Genomic DNA, 16,563 nt, shown 5'->3' on the forward strand with positions numbered 1-16,563 from the left:
AATATGACACTTTTATGCAAAGAAGGTATTGATATTTGATCCCATTATGAACTACTTTCTACTGATTGGCCACACAGTGTTACCATTATTCACCATTAGAGGGCAGCAGTACTGCTTGGATTGTTCTAACCTGCCGTAAATAGTTCACACGAATAAGAAGAACCCCCATGCACCCTATAGCTAGTACCGCACCGTTTGTAAACAAAGTGTGAGCTCAGCCTGAACATTGGACGTACCGTATTGTGCTTGTCGTTTCACTGCACAGGTAAGTGTTATTATTCTCAGTCTCTGTAGAGAAATTGCCCTTTAACAGATTAAGCAAATGAATGTAAACAGCTAGTCAAAAGCTAACGTTAGCTTAGCGTTTTCAAAGCCTATAGAAGGAGGTTAGGACAATAGTCTTGGGTTGTTGGGTAAAACGCATGCGCAGTGTGACTCGAGCTGCGGTCGTGTGTTGCGATTGGCTCAATTTCAGCGAGGGCAGACCAGATTCTACTGCGTATGCGTAATTCCCTTGCGAGCTATGACGCGTGATCCAGCCTCCTTCAATAGGCCTTGAGAGTTTTCAGGAAGCTTCCGCACACGACTTGTTACTATGGTTACAATGTTTTCCTAACGACCCCGGACACTGCGTTTACACGGACATAATCTACGTGTTGTTGCGGGTTTTATTTAACAACAAGACAAGTGTCTTTAAACTCCCCAAACGTCTCTTTTTTAGCTGGTAAACAGGTGGTGAGCTGCTTTGCTGAAGATGGTGCAGCTGCATGTGAAGCGAGGAGATGAGACCCAGTTTGTGTTCAGCACCAGTGTGGATGCAACTCTGGAGACGGTGATCCAGCAGATTACAGCCATCTACAACGGGAGACTCAAAGTGGACAGGATATGTGCAGGTGAGAAATAAACCAGTGATCTCTGTGCACACTGTGTGTAGGGATGAGAAGCTTCAGTAGACTACACTCACACATCTGGCTTTACTATCTGAAGATAGTGCAGAAGAGACCGTTAAAGATGATAATAATGCACTATACTCATTTTTAACAGTCTCTTCTGCACTATATTCACTTTTTTAATAGTCGTGTATCACAGCTGTTACCCTGCACTATATTCAGTTTTAACAGTTTCTTCATCTCCTTGTATTTTTATATCTGGTATATTTTTTTTGTACTTTGCACTACTAACTTTTTACTGCCTTTTTACTAAAATGTTTTGCACTATGGAACTGTGATGCTGGAAACTTGAATTTCCCTCGGGATCAATAAAGTTACTATCTATCTATCTATCTATCTACCTACCTATTTAAATGGGGTAACAGCTTACTGGCAAATCCCACTAGCCTGGTTCAAAAAGACAAAGAAGTAGTTAATTATTCATGTTTATTAGGGTGAAACTAAAATGTGTTTTTATTCTTAAATAATTGACTGTAAGTATTGGTATACTGTTGGATTTTCTGTAGAACATTTAGGTTACAACTACATTTCAGCACTAAGGATTCTTATATTTATATATATTCAGAAGCTTTTTTTTAACCGTCACCCAACTTAAAAGACTAAATGAAAAGCAAATGGCTAAAAAGCTTGGCAAAATGGTAAAAGTCCTATCCAAATAAATGCCCTGCACCAGAAGATGGTGGACAAGGAGATGAACCCGCTACCTCCTTCGCTCTCCACAGGTAAACACCGAACGCACTAAAATGCACACGTGTTTGATAAATCATAGAGGACAAGGCTTTTCATCTCAGGTGAAGAAAAGATGTAGTATCTATGTGGATTATGATTCCCAGTCAGATACTCCCATATCAACGTAATTACCCCTCAGCATAAAACTGACATGAGCGTTGAGTTGAAATATATGAGGCGTGTGAACAAGTAATTTCAGGTTATGATTGCACGTGAGAGAAAGAATTTTGAGGTCACTGTGTCTGCCAAGAAAGGCTGATTAAGGATATAGATAGATAATAAGCTGCTCTGTATTGCTGGAAGTTGCCTTCTTTGTTTAGCCCTTTGTCCGGCTATCCAACTGGTCTTAATAAACAAGCTCTCTGACGGTGTGCTTTCAGAAGCTTTTTTTATTGACCGTCACCCAACTAAAAAGACTAAATGAAAAGCAAATGGCTAAAAAGCTTGGCAAAATGGTAAAAGTACTATCCAAATAAGAAATCAGATGTGTCTTAGTGATTTAGACTTGTTGATTAAGACTCCTTTAGTGCTATTTTAAATCTTCTCAAGAGAAACGCAATCCTCAGACAACGTGCGTACCTAAAAGTTTGCACAGATCAGTGAGTTTGCGATAAGGTGATGACTAATAAGGTTGTATTGGAACATTGTGAAGCTGACAGAATCAGTGCTTTTTGTTTGTTGCACGTGTACATGTGCATCTTGATGAACATTTCTTGCCAGTGTACATGTGCATCGTGACAAGCATTTCTCAAGACTGAACTTGGCAGCTTTGGCAGAAATACAATCCTATGAGTCACCACCCTACGTATCTTTGACATATTTACTTTATGCTCAAATATAGCACTATATATATATATATATTCCCTCTTTTAAGTATTTTATTCTTTGCTGATTTATTTTTTTATTTTTATTTTTTTCTGTTTTGTTGATTTTCTTTCTTTTTTTTATTTTTATTTTTCTGAAAAGCACTTTGTAACCTTGTTTAGAAAAGTGCTATATAAATAAAGATTATTATTATTATTATTATTATTATTATTATAAATAAGATATTTCAGTCTAGTAGGATGCACTGACATTGATTTGCTTGTTAATTTCTGAAAAACCCTCAGAGATCCCAGAGCTGGCAGACCATGGCATCACGCTGCCACCCAACATGCAGGGGCTGACAGATGAGCAGATTGTGGAGCTGAAACTGAAGGATGAATGGGAGGACAAGTGTGTACCCAGCGGAGGGCCGGTATTTAGAAAGGATGAGATTGGGAGGAGGAACGGACACGGTAAGACTGTGACTCTTGACTGTAGGCTAAGTAGTTTAACAAGAAAATTATGCTAAACGCATGCTTAACGTTGTCAGGAAGACAAGTCCTTTTGCATGTGGTTGTAGCTTTGAATTAGGCCTTGTGCATCCCTACTGTGAATAACATACAGATATACTAACGCAAAAGGTTTTGTGAAGAGGTTAATTTGCCGAGCATTTCTTTTAATTTGCATGAAAATATGTTTTAAAAAAGTAATTTAATTTCTATGCAATCAGAAAAAAGGGTTTTGGTAATCTGACAATCCACCTCTTTGCCTTCTACCAGCTCCAAATGACAAGATGAAAGAGGTGTTGATGAGAACCGTGGAGGATGCAAAGGCACTGATCTCCAAAGTGAGTATAAACACTAAACCTTTGATCGTCTTGTTCATCAAGGGTCAATACTTTTGATTCAATCTGTCTCTCTCTTTCAGAAACAAGTTCAGGCTAATGTTTGTGTCACCATGGAGACGGTTAAGGACGCTCTGGATCCACTAAGGGGTGCAGTCATGATCGTGTACCCCATGGGGCTGCCTCCTCATGACCCTATCAGGATGGAGTTTGAGGACCGGGAAGACCTATCAGGAACACAGGTAAACAACTCAACCTGGGTCAGTGATCAGAGTTTTTCTCGCAGCTATTGGCTGACATGAAATTAGTTTTCAGTCAACAACAAGTTACAGTACTCTTGTTTGGTACATTTGGAGGTGAATCTGTCTTCACTGTCTCCTTGATAATCTCTCCTCCATTCCTCTCCATCTGTCCGTACCTCAGGCATCTCTGCAGGTGATCACAGAGGACGAGTGCCAGCTATGGTGGGCTGCCAAAGAGATGCAGAGGGGGAAAAAACTGCAGGACTACATCGGCAAAAACGAAAAGACGAAGCTCGTGGTCAAAATCCAAAAGGTGAGAGCCATTTCAGCCAATCTGAAGGGACTATTTTTGCGGTATATATATGGCAGGCAGTGATAATAACTGTAACCCATGTCGCCGTTCTTTCAGAAAGGGCAGGGGCCGCCAGCAAGAGAGCCTCTGATCACCGACGAGCAGCAGAAACAGATGATGATGCATCAGTACAGGAGGCAGGAGGAGCTCAAGGTGAGCTCATGGACTTTTAAATAAGCGAACACATTAAAAAAACATGTTCCTGTTTCTACTGAATGTGCCTTTCCAACCTTCTCCTGGTAACATTTCCAGAAACTGGAGGAGGCAGACGACGATAGCCACCTGGACTCAGATTGGTCAGACAGACAGGCCCTCAGAAAACAGTTTCAAGGCCTCAGCAACATCAAATGGGGACCGAGATAAAGACCGCTACCACTCAGATTTCCACCTTAAAGTTGCTGATCTGACCTTTACATCTATATATGCAACTGACTAAGATGCCTTATTATCACAAATTCTTAAATCAGTTTGTTGTTGTTGTTCAGTGTGATGTTTGACGTCTTCCAGAGAATACTATATACGGCAGATGTGTTCATAGTAGGTGTATTTCTACTGTATTTTTTTAACTGGACTGAAATGTGAAGAAGACATCTGGAGACACTGTGTGACAGAACAGGTAATGATGTCCACATGTTGTCCAATGTCATTATAAACCTGATTTATTTGAACTTAAATCTGATGCCTGTATTTCTTTCCTTTACCGATTGTTTTCAACCTGTTGTAAAGTTTTTATTGAAGCTGTGCAAACAATTAAATTTAAGTTTGTTATTGTAAATTTTTCTTGTGTGAAGAAATCAAATGGAATTGTTTTCGATGTCGCCTGTGTCTAAACAGGTAGTGATTCAACTGGAACACAGTTTCACAAGGATGCTACACCTTTCCTCTCTTTGTCTCCCGTCAGTTGCTCTGAAAGTCGGCGCTGCTCTGAGGCAGGAAGTTGCCTCACAGTAGATGGTCGTTCCAGCTCTTGTCCCAGCAGCGATGAGGAAGTTGTAGAGTTCAATATGAAAGAGTTTAATCAAACTGTGGAACAGTTGACAGAGTCCATGCAGTGATTCAGAGAGGAATGGCCCCGGCTTCAAGGAACACTGCGTATTAAAAAAAACATCCTGGATGTAACATTGAATGCAGATGGCTTTTTAAAGAGAGTGATCATGGAGAAACTGGAACACATAGCTTGAGTCTACGGTATGAACAGCTGGCAATTTTAACGACCACTAATGTAGTTAGTTATACTGTAGGGATAACACTAATGTGCCTATTTTTGTTAGGAAAGATAACACTCGACACTTACTAAGCCTCAGATTTGTCCACGATGAAAACGTTTCATTCTGGAGTTATAACCCAGAGGGAGTTAGGAGAGGAGAGCAACTGTGTTTCATGGTTGCTTTAGACAAACTAGGAGTGTTATGACGGATCATGTTCCCTGACATGTTCTTTGGTTTAATGTGATTTATCAGTTTCACTGATGCAGCTGCTACCTTTAGGATTAATCAGTACAGTAATAATACCGTGGATTACATTAGATGTTGACACTAAATATCTAAGGTAATCACCCTTGTATCTCCACACTGTCACATGCAGGCCACCGACATCTTGGCCTACTAATGAGAGCAAGACCCTCAAATTTGTTTTTTATACTGTAGATATTAGATCACTGTCTTCCAAAGCTTTACCAATAGATAATTTGATTCTTCAGCACAGTCTGGATATGATGGGTTTATGTGAAAACATGGCTCAATCCATTAAATGAAGCTTCCCCACCTGACTACACCAATGCCAATGTTGCCTTTATCTATAAGTCTATTTTCAATTTAACCTCCGAGCTTGATATTCAATTCAGCTAGTTTCTATTAAAACCATCTCCTATCAACTATGTTTGTCCAGGTCAACAGACTCCGATCATCCTACCTCGCGGTACTCTACAGACCACCTGGCCCTTATCCCTCTGACTATCTCTCCTGTCACATCTGTGATGTCGGATCACTTTATTATTAAAGTTGAGGCGACACTAGCCTGTCCTCGTGATGCCACATTGGTCAGTCAACTTTAACAGTTGCAGTTGGTAAACAATCCTGGCCGTGGCTCCTTTCAATGCAGCAACAGGTCCTGTTGAAAACTGTATCATTTCTAGTCCTCTGGATGTTGTAGTTAAACCTATACGTAAGAAACCACATTGTGATCCAGGGTCTCAAAATGATTATTGACCAGTTTCTAACCTTCCATTCTTCGGATCTGGATCTTCATCCTCCAGAAGACTCAGCACCTACTCTTGTGTTTCTCTCTCTCTCTCCCTTTGTGTGTTTGTTTCCTTTCTCCTACCTGTGTGAATGGTGTGCTTGAGTTTTTGCCTCTTTCCAGGTCTCCATGGTTGAGAGGAGGTCATGTGGCTCAGCTCTGTTTAGCAGCAGCTGGGAGATGCTCGACGTCCTCCGAATTTGTCATCCTGATTGCCCATACTGTAATTTTACTATGTTGGTCTATTGCAGTGGTTGAGAGAGTTCCAGGTGGTCCCCAGAAAAATAGGGAATAGTTTTATTTTCACTATTTAATTCAGTGAGTAAGAGTCAGTGAATATTCTGATCATAGGTTTCACATGTTTCTCTTCCTCCACCGTTATCTCCTCAACTGTAGTTTACAACTAATCTAATCTTTTGCGATGGCGGTCCCTGAAGCAAATGTGGGTCTGTGACCTATTGTGTATCATTTAGGGGTCCTCGACACGAAAAAGGTTGAGAACCACTGGTCTATTGCATGTCTGTCTGTTTTCCCATATGCTGTACAGATTGTAAAGCCCCTTGAGGAAAAAAATTGTGATTTGTGATATTAGGCTGAGTAAATTAAACTGATTTGACTTGAATGAATGTGGCAACCTTTTGTGATTTTAGCGTTTTTGTAGCAATAAACAGTATTTCAACCTGAAAATCTGAGCTTCATTTAGTAGTGGATGTGAATAAATACAACATTTAAACAATTACAGAATTTATGTGACCACCCATTTTATAGCATTAAACCCTGTTGATCCTTTAAATATGGCTAGTTACTGCAGTTTCATCCAAACATTACATTTTTCATAAACTGAGCAAACTCCTGCAAAAAATGGAAAAACACACAACAAATTGTTTTACAGTGTAAAAAAAATAAATGAAAAAGTGTCTTGGTTTGTTAATAATCAAATGCTGGGAGCTGCTGCAGAGAATCCTGATAAAAAAAATCCTGAAGGTGCTGAATAGCACCCACGGGGGTCACAGTTTAGTTAACATGGGCTGCCATTCAGATAGGCGTTCATCCATATCTCCTGTATGATCATCTCCCTGCGCTCAATCCTCTCCGCCCGCTCCGCTGCCTCGCTCACATAAGTCACCTCCTCCCAGCCGTGCATCGCCTTCCTTTCAGCGGTTGAGATTAAAGAGCTTTCTGTTCCCTCTTCGTCGTCGTCATCATCTTCTTCATCCTCATCATCCTCATCGTCCTCCTCCTGGCAGTTGACAGCCTGGCTACGAGGCCTGGGTGCGAGCCTGTGATCTCTCCGCCCTCTGCAGGTCACTCGGACCGACACGGCCAGCAGTGTGAGCAGAAGCCCGATGCATACGCTGGAGGTGAACAGCAGCGCTGCCATCTCTGGATGCTCTGTGTGGGGAAATAAAGGAAAGGAGATAAGGCGTGGGTTTACATGTTGCATTCATGAATGTGTGCATGTGAGAAATGTTTACCTCTGATGTAGGCGTAGGTCAGGAGAGAGTTGCTCATCATGGCTCCTGAGTGGTCTGGCCTTCTTGACCCTTTGGGGAAGGGCTCCTCCAGATCTGCAGGAGGAGCTGCTGGAAACATTTGAATTATGATGTCAGATTAAACGGCACAGAAAACCTTACTACATACCCATACTAGCACACTATTTAGTATGCCAGAAAAACATTTAGTATGTTCCAATACATAGTATGACAAATGCAGAAAGACAAAAATACCAGGATGTAATTTGCGGTATACAAGCCAGAATGCTTTTCTGGCAACCGACAACCAAAGAGGGTCAAAGTTCAAGACGCAATGTTATGACGAAGTAGTATGTCCCAATTGTATGCTGCATGCAACAGTACATACTTTGTAAGGGCAGCTGCAGTATGTACTAAAAGTATGTGATTTGGAACGCAGCCCTGAAAGTGCAACAGATGGCGTGATGCGGTTACCTTTTTCTGTTTCCACAGTAGGAGGCGAGGTTGAGCTGAATACGGAAGGGTCTGCCTCCTTTAGTAAAGTCTGCGGTACTACTGGAAGGAAGACACAAGAGTCTTTACATGGCTGTGGACAAATTGATATCGATTTCATGACTGTGTACAGGTGAATCTAGACTTCCCACACCCAAACCTCTGCACAATCTGGGCCCACAATGGAGCGACACTCACATTTATGAATATATTCGGTCCAATTGTGTCGATAGCCGGTCTACAAGGTTAACACACATTGTTTCGTGCTAGATGGAGCCAACAGACCCAGTCAGAAGAATCATGTCAACCAGGCCATAAATTCAAATCTTCAATCTTTCATACATGAACAATGTTGCTGCATGACCTCACTGGCATTTTGTGGCAATCGCAGGAAGTTTACCAGGATGCCAGCCTTTAAATCGCAAATCTGAGCTCACAAGTGTATTATTATTTCCCGCTACTGTGTTGTTGGGTGTGATATGGCTGAGAACAGCAGATAGGGAAACTACAAATGTTCACAGAGAGAACCGTCACGTGATGAATGAGGGGGAAACAATAACAGACATGACGTGAGGATAACGTCACGGAAGCCTGTTCCTATTTTGAACTCTCTAATTCATCAACAGGCTGGTAATTGTATCTAGTGAATGAGGAAGCAGAAAGAGTCCTACCACAAGAATAGACCACACTGAGGTACTTCCTGGTTCCTGGAAAGCAGGGGTCCCTGAAGGTCTGGTTGCCGACAGGAACAGCACACTTCTGTTTGCTGTAGCAGGACTTGGACACCAAGTGTACGGCCTCGTGGTTCAGACACTCTGTTGGGAGCAGCAAAGAGAAACTCAGAGAGCTAGGCATTGAATAAGAAACACACTGACACACTCCAATAGTTTGGAGTTTGGTTGTAGTTTAACAACAATTAAATCAACTTTTTTGGCAGCCCAGTGATTTCTTTTTTCTAGCAAAGCAAATAGTTCAGTGTATCTGTGTTAGTTTAAAGCCATCTCCAAATAGTTTTTGCTTATTCTAAAGCATCCGATGTCCAGATACTTTAAAGCATTGTGTCACATCATTGTAAAACTAGTATAATTTGGTAGAACTAACAAATGACAATGAAATCTAGCTTTTATCTCACACCATTTGTACACTATAGGCCTTTTTCTCATACCAGGAAACGCACAGATGTACTCAATAACATTAACGGTGTCCGAGGCACACACACACAGGAAATGAAGTCATTACTGATATTATTAGTTACACCTGTGCTTTTTCTGTTATGGCACTTCAAAATATCTGCAGTGGAAAAAAAGTATAGTTTTTACTTGTGTTTCTCTTCAATCTAGGCCAAATTTCCCATCATAAATCCCCATCGCTTTAGTGAACAGATTAGAGCTGATATTTCCATAGGACTTTTACTTATGTCACCATCTGCCATAGGCCTTTATCACAGAATACAACTTGGCATGTCACAGTCAGAAAAGTACAGGTGTAAATAATAAAAATCCTGAAATAGCTGCTTCGGGCCAAGGGTCCGGGTAATGTGCATGCTGGCTCTCTGTCATGGTTTACGAGGACACTTGGACACAACAGAGCCATCGTTAATATTATTAGTAACACCTGTGATTTTCCTACAATAACAAGTAAAAAATGTCTGCTGAGCCATGGACACTAATGATTTTAGAGGGGCATGCTACTTAGGATACATTTTCACACTCAGTATTTGGACACAAATAAAATGTCGGACAGTATTGGAAATGGTAAGTGCACAATATAGTTATGATTATGATTTCAAACACCCTTATTGTTCATAACTTTCTTCTTATTTATTTTTTTTGCCACAAAGCAAGTGGCATATTTCCTGCATAATCTGACTTCATGAAATATCATCGTAACTGCAAAAATGACACCAACCGATGCTGCTAATTAATATAGTGATGACCTTGTTTGCTTACAGTAATTATTACTAAGGTTCCAAATTGAATGTGAATAATTATTAAATGATATCAAAATGCTAAATATTGCCTGTTTTAAACTGTCAGAGTAGGGGAAACCTGTTACTTACTGCTGATTACCTGTTGGGCAACACTTTCCTCTTTAAGTAGTTTTTAAACACATCCCATTCTTGGCCTTGTCAGAGAGGAATCATGTGTTAGTTTCCATCACCACAGGAGAATACTGAATATCCCGTTGACTCACCAAACGGGGGTGGTCTTGTCAGGTTTGAGGGGCAGGTGTCAGTCTGGTCCAGACTTCTCCCGTAGACAGCTGCGTAGATGTTCAAAAGCCTGGGGGGCTTACAGCGCAGCAGCATCGTCTCCCCCTCACACATCACATGTCTTTTGTGTTCAGCTGAGTGAGGGGAAAAAACAATAAGGATGAAGAGGTGAAGGGGGTGTTGGAAGTGGGGGTTAGATTTTTGTGTATAGCTATTTCTTGCTCATCCACCAGTAAATGTGTATGTGCTGAAACAGGGAGAATAAGTTGACTGTGAGGGGATATCACAATAAAAAAAAAGGTAGGGACAAATGTGAATAGAGCTGCTGGACTCACTTGGTTTACACATGTAGTCCACATGGAGGTATTTGGTGGTGCCAGGACAGGGGTCCTTCCCAAACAGCAGGTGGTTGACGGGCATCTGGCAATCTCTGTGGCTCTGACACTCTGAGAGCAGCTTCTGCACAGCAAACACCAGGGAAAGTCGGCATTTACCAACTCCCAGGATTCGATGTCCACATTGATACAAATCAAATGCAGAAAAGATGCACTAACTGGCTGACAAATGGAAGATAACCTTCATAAATCTACTATTAATCAGTCAGCAGCTTCACCAGCCAGCTCATCTAACGGTGGAGTGTGTCTATACTAAACTAAAACACATATGTGGGGAAAAGTTCTCCAATAAATCAGCTAAACACCCCCATATATACACGAGTGATCCAGTGGGAGTATCCCCACACATAAAACGCACCTGTAGAGCAGTAAAAGCTGAGCAGCTGTGGTTGTGGGCTCTGAGCCGAGAGTCTGGGTCCGCTCTGCACAGCCGGGCCTCGCCGCTCCCGTAGAAGGCGGACTGGATGGAGATGGTGGAGTGGCGTGGACAGTGGAGTCGCAGAGGGTCTCCGTCACACGCCTGAGCAGAGTGGCTGGTGATGATCCTGGACAGATAGTCTGTAAAACAAAAAACCTGGGTTAGGCTGGAATACATTAAAGAGACACCAATTTTATGACGTCCAATTTACTTGACATGAGAAGTACTAGTCAGCATGTGGAAACAGTGGTTCAATGTACTCTAAAGTTTGAAAGCCTCCATTATGAATTGGAGGTGTGGAGTTTGAACGATGCTATTGAGTTAGATTATGGGAAATGTAGGATCCCAAATTTCTGGAGATTGGCCCATACAAAAGTACAAAGTCAGGCCATTAATTTATTTTTGTCTGTCTCTTGTAAGCCCCCAAACTTTATAGAAGGGCAATATAAAATCACTGGAGTACTCCTTTAAATCCCCTTAAAGGTGCAGTGTGTAGGATTTGGCGGCATCTAGCGGTGTGGTTGCAGATTGCAACCAACTGAGTACCCCTCCGCTCACTCCTCCTTACCATAATAACACTACATTAGGAGCAACGGTAGTCAGACGGCGGCTTTTGCACTCTGCGGCTCACGTTACCGCAGTTTCACAAGCTTTGTCGGAAAACTACAGTGGTCCTCAGGTAACATAAAAACACTAAAGGCTCTCTCTAGAGCCAGTGTTTGGTTTGTCCTTCCTGGGCTACTGTAGAAACATGGCGGAGCAACATGGCGGACTCCGTAAAGAGGACCTGCTCCATATGAAGGGCTCATTCTAAGCTAGTAGTTAGTTATGAATATTATATTCCATTTCTGCTAATAGATCCCTCCAAATGTTACACATGGTTCCTTTAATCATAAGGCACAGACAATCACAGACAGGGTGTGCTTCAGGGGCCCCACTAAATCCACTATTACATACAGGGGTAGAAATAGACACAACAACTAAACAACTTCATTGAAAAAGATTCTAACTTTTTCCAATCTGCTGTGGATTTGGATCAGTTTGTTTGGCCTCTTTTGAGCTCTGTTAGTTGTCTCATGTTGCTTTGAAAACTTTCCCACCAAAGTGCTGACTGCCAGATCTCGTTCCTGGGTGGCAAACTCCGCCAACTGGCATTCACCCTAATATAACCCACCTTTGTTGCATGGTGTGTAGAAGTGATTAAGTTACTTGTGATTCACAGTCCCTCATCTTGAGATGTCAACATTATTTGTCTTATAGAAAAGGATTCTTGCATGACTCGGATTAGATTAGATGTACAGTTTAGATGAAACATGGGAAAAAACACTGTCTACGTAAAACAATGCAGAGAATGGCTGCTCTCAGGCATCGGTAGTCTCTAACGTATGTATTTTACTCTCACTGACAGTATCTTTTACATTACCCCACTGGTTCCCAACCTGGGGGTCCTGATCCCCACTAGGGGTCGCCAAAGCTTCACGGGGGGGTCGTGAGGCCTTCTTGATTTTAAGGAGTGTAAGACAACTTTTTTTTTTTTTTTTAAATATACAGTTGGCTTATATCTCAGCATTTAATTTTATTTCTGTGAAGAAAACTAAATGAAATTGTTATTTTTAAATTTTGGATTATTATTTAAGATATAAATATGATAAGGGCACGGTGAAGACCTGAACACAAGTTATAGTCACAGAGCCTTCCCTTTCTGTCAAACAGCCTCGTCCTGCATGAGAAAAGTACACAGTTAAAACAACCAAAGAGCTAATAGAATAATAGAAGTGTCGGGGAGAAGAAAACACTGAATTTGTCAAAAAAAAGAAGTCTATTAAGTATGTCTGATTTTACGAAAAAAAAGACAGAGAGTTGTATTAAAAGTTCCTAAAAAATTAAATTGATTATATCGGTTTTTGTATGTGTATGTACTGCGTGTGCGTATATGTGTGTATATATGTATACAGTATATATATATATATATACTGTATGAATAGATTTTATTTTATTTTATTGTTTTTAATTTATTTATTTTTACTTGTGTATATTCTTTTTACTTATTTATCTATTTTTTGTATATAATGTGTTTTTCCTGTATCTATACTGGCTTATTTTATATTAGTATTAGGTTTGTTAAGTTTCTTTGTATCGAGAATGTTGTTATTGGGGACATTTGTGAATGTTTGTTCTGTTGTTTCAAAATGAACAAAAAAACAATAAATATAATATTGAAAAAAAAAGAAAATCCTAAAAAATAACAGGACAACTCATCTCTGACACTATACTCACAGGAATATAGTATTGAATATCCATAAAATATGTCAGGGGTTGTCAGTTTTTAGTTTAGAATAGGGGTCCCTTAAGAAAAAAGGTTGGGAACTACAGCATACCCTATCTTAGACCCATGCCAAATCTAAAGTGAGATTTTTGGGACAAATTAATGGTATTTTAGGAACACTGGCAATGTGGGAAAAAAACTAAAAACCACCTTATTAATTACACCATGTATCATCTGTACAAATATGTTTCACTCCCCCACTATAGCTATTATAGCCCCATATACCAAACCTAAGTAACAACACTTTCTGTGATATTTAACCAGTCTCATCCTGATTTATCCTCCTCCTCCAACTGCACCATCATCATCATCTTACTTGAGAAGTCAGCCAGTCCAGTCATGCGTCTGGTCCACAGGAGTAAAGTGAGGTAGAAGAGGCTGTGGCTCCAGTCCAGTCTGCTGTGGCAAAGACGCGTCCAGCTCATGACTCTTATCCCCTGTCTCTGAGATCATATTAAACACACTTTACGCACTAAAAAAAAGTAGTTAGAAAGTAGTTGAGAAAGCCACTGCTTCATCCTTCTGAAAATAGCACCGATGAAGCACAAACAGCGGCTGTGTGCTGGTGAATAAGGGCAGCTCCTGTCCACCCTGCAGCACCACAGAGAGAGAGAGAGAGAGAGGAGGTTAGAAATAGCAGCTGCGCAACAAGTTGGTCCAAAGTGACAGATAAGGTGAATTAATCCGACTCCTCAGTCCGACTCTGCTACTGTTCAACACCGCAGATTTGAGAGTAGATCCATGTGGAAAACTGAAACTGGACTTCCAGTAACAGCTGAGTGGGAATTATGGAGTGGGCGTGGCAGATAAAAGTATTTTAAAGGAAGAGAGGCGACGCACTGAGTGCTGTGACGCACTGGCACCGATGAGGAGGCACATGTTTGCTTTTTGGATTATGGCAAACTACTTTCATTCTGTGAGGTTTCTCCTCTGCTTTTCTTTCTCTTCCTTCTGTCCCACGACTTTAAACTAACAGGCACAAATTTGAATGTTATGTGTATTTTATGTCATAACATATAGGCCTATATATACTTCTAACAGTGTGAATTTGTTTAATATTATTTAAGTAGAGGTCATCAATAAGCGTTTTTTCCTCAATTCCCCATTATTTTTTATGTCAGTTATTTGATTTTAACATGTGTAAATAAACAAAAATCTTACTTTTTTTTTAGTGTTGCTGTATTTGCCTAGATTTTTCTTCTTGGCCTCGCTATAGGTAAAAAGGGAAAATCATACATAAATAAATAAATAAATAAATAAATAATTGCATACATAAATGCATACAATTTAATAATGAATAAACACTTGTAAAAATCAATCTAAAATAAATAAAAACATACATTTAAAAGTGAATAAAAAAATACATAAATGAATAAATACATTTACATAATGAATAAATACATTTACATAATGAATAAATACATGTAAAAAATCAATCTAAAATAAATAAAACATAAAAGTGAAAAATAAATACATACATTTAAAAGTTAATAAAAATACATGAATAAATAATTGCATAGAATACATACATAAATGCATACAATTTAATAATGAATAAACACATGTAAAAAATAAATCTAAAATAAATAAATACATACATTTAAAAGTTAATAAAAAAATACATAAATGAATAAATACAATTAAATAATGAATAAATACAAGTAAAAAAATAAATCTAAAATAAGTAAAACCTAAATGTAAAAATAAAATACATACATTTAAAAGTTAATAGAAATACATGAATAAATAAAAAAATATAAGGGGAAATTAAATAGCAGAGTAGATATATAGGGGAAGTAATACAAAGCTAAAAATAAATAAATAAAGAAGCTAATTTAAACAGAAATATCACATTTTATTAATTAATTAATGCCTACATTTCTTTTAAATATTATTTTTGGTTCATTTAATGGCATATTTATTTATCAAGTCATTTATTTATTTATTTTTGATTTTGGCAGGTTATGTCCTCCATGGCTGTATTTGGAAGATTGTGTAATATCTGCCCCCCGCAAAATGAATAATGCAGAGTCAATGTAAAAAGGAAGAGATAAACTTTACATACACCTGGAAGAAAAATACTATAATCTTTTGTTCAAGAGAGCAGCCCTCAAATTAAAAGGCAAAGATAGCCATAGATAGAGCCAGTGCCCAAACCACAAGCATAATGTAAAAGATGCTTTGTGTGAGTCTGTGAGTGTCCCAAGATGACTTCAGTGGAATGATATTTTGATTCTGTTTCTTTTCATAGACTGTCGATGCCCTAACCACGGTGCCTTTGAATGAAGCAGGGGGCCTACTGGGTAAACTGCTCAACGGCCCACATCCATGACCCACTCCATGGTAACCGGCCAATCTACGTGTCAGACTGCAGCGCAGACCTACAACAGTCAAACTGACAGAGACGCTGGGGTCTCCATGCTCAGAAGACTGGCAGGGGGGAGGAACTGAGAGGTGATATTTTGCATACAAACTGGACAACAGGCCCCCTAGTTGGTTCCATTCTCTGTACTTTAGCTTCAGGCACCCAGGGAGTCTTTCCAAAAACCCCTTTCATGTGCTGTTATCCCTCCAAAGCCTGTGGAATTTTGTTGTCAAACTCAAAGATTCAACCATGTAGGTCCAAACAAAGAAAGTCAGAAAAAGTACTTGAGTTAATGTACTCATAACATTCCTATTTTCATGTCTTGAGCTATTGTGAAAAACAGTTCAGAAATGTAGATGTGTGGTCTTATGTAAAGAAATAAGAATTAGAAAAACAAATTTTTGACCCATCGTAAGGCTGCCTTATTGTCAGCAATTTCCTATTCCACTTAATGACACAAATGTCTTAAAGGTCCCATATTGTGCTCATTTTCAGGTTCATACTTGTATTTTGTTTCTATTAGAACATGTTTACATGCTGTAATGTTAAAAAAAAACATTATTTTCCGCATACTGTCTGCCTGAATATGCCTGTATTTACCCTGTCTGAAATGCTCCGTTTTAGCGCATTTCGTCGGAATTGCGATGAAATTGCAACAGAATTGCGTTGCTATGCAACAGATTGGGTCCATGTGTACTTCCTGTCAGCTGATGACATTCACATA

At 39.7% G+C, this 16,563-nt stretch overlaps 2 protein-coding genes across 4 annotated transcripts; one reads left to right on the forward strand and one right to left on the reverse strand.

Annotated features, from left to right (window-relative positions):
• Positions 1-137: 137 nt before the first annotated feature.
• On the forward strand, positions 138-6,846 carry cfap298 (cilia and flagella associated protein 298). 3 transcript variants are annotated; one of them, XM_074610886.1, is made up of 8 exons: positions 138-269; positions 722-893; positions 2,789-2,956; positions 3,263-3,330; positions 3,411-3,569; positions 3,751-3,882; positions 3,979-4,074; positions 4,174-6,846. In XM_074610886.1, exons 2-8 carry the CDS (start codon positions 755-757, stop codon positions 4,282-4,284), a joined length of 873 nt encoding a protein of 290 aa, XP_074466987.1. In that variant the 5' UTR covers positions 138-269; positions 722-754; the 3' UTR covers positions 4,285-6,846. The 3 variants fall into 3 exon arrangements, with proteins under 3 accessions (XP_074466987.1, XP_074466989.1, XP_074466988.1); XM_074610888.1 differs by having other exon boundaries at positions 157-265; XM_074610887.1 differs by lacking the exon at positions 138-269 and having other exon boundaries at positions 578-893.
• eva1c (eva-1 homolog C (C. elegans)) lies at positions 6,796-14,266 on the reverse strand. Its single transcript, XM_074610885.1, has 8 exons — positions 13,791-14,266; positions 11,089-11,288; positions 10,671-10,794; positions 10,317-10,469; positions 8,795-8,938; positions 8,106-8,186; positions 7,635-7,742; positions 6,796-7,551 (listed from the first exon to the last, which is right to left on the reverse strand). Exons 1-8 carry the CDS (start codon positions 13,897-13,899, stop codon positions 7,178-7,180), a joined length of 1,293 nt encoding a protein of 430 aa, XP_074466986.1. The 5' UTR covers positions 13,900-14,266; the 3' UTR covers positions 6,796-7,177.
• Positions 14,267-16,563: the final 2,297 nt, after the last annotated feature.

This window comes from Sebastes fasciatus, chromosome 16 (genome assembly GCF_043250625.1).
Source record: "Sebastes fasciatus isolate fSebFas1 chromosome 16, fSebFas1.pri, whole genome shotgun sequence".
NCBI lineage: Eukaryota > Metazoa > Chordata > Actinopteri > Perciformes > Sebastidae > Sebastes > Sebastes fasciatus.

Bases quoted from the DNA above. Each gene is read 5' to 3' on its own strand.
- cfap298 (XM_074610886.1), top strand. From the start codon at position 755: ATGGTGCAGCTGCATGTGAAGCGAGGAGATGAGACCCAGTTTGTGTTC. The intron at 894-2,788 runs GTGAGAAATAAA...AAAAACCCTCAG, and splicing joins AGTGGACAGGATATGTGCAG to AGATCCCAGAGCTGGCAGAC. The intron at 3,331-3,410 runs GTGAGTATAAAC...TCTCTCTTTCAG, and splicing joins CAAAGGCACTGATCTCCAAA to AAACAAGTTCAGGCTAATGT.
- eva1c (XM_074610885.1), bottom strand. From the start codon at position 13,899: ATGAGCTGGACGCGTCTTTGCCACAGCAGACTGGACTGGAGCCACAGC. The intron at 8,939-10,316 runs GTGAGTCAACGG...TGCTCCCAACAG, and splicing joins GACAAGACCACCCCCGTTTG to AGTGTCTGAACCACGAGGCC. The intron at 8,187-8,794 runs GTAGGACTCTTT...TCTTCCTTCCAG, and splicing joins CAGTGTGGTCTATTCTTGTG to TAGTACCGCAGACTTTACTA.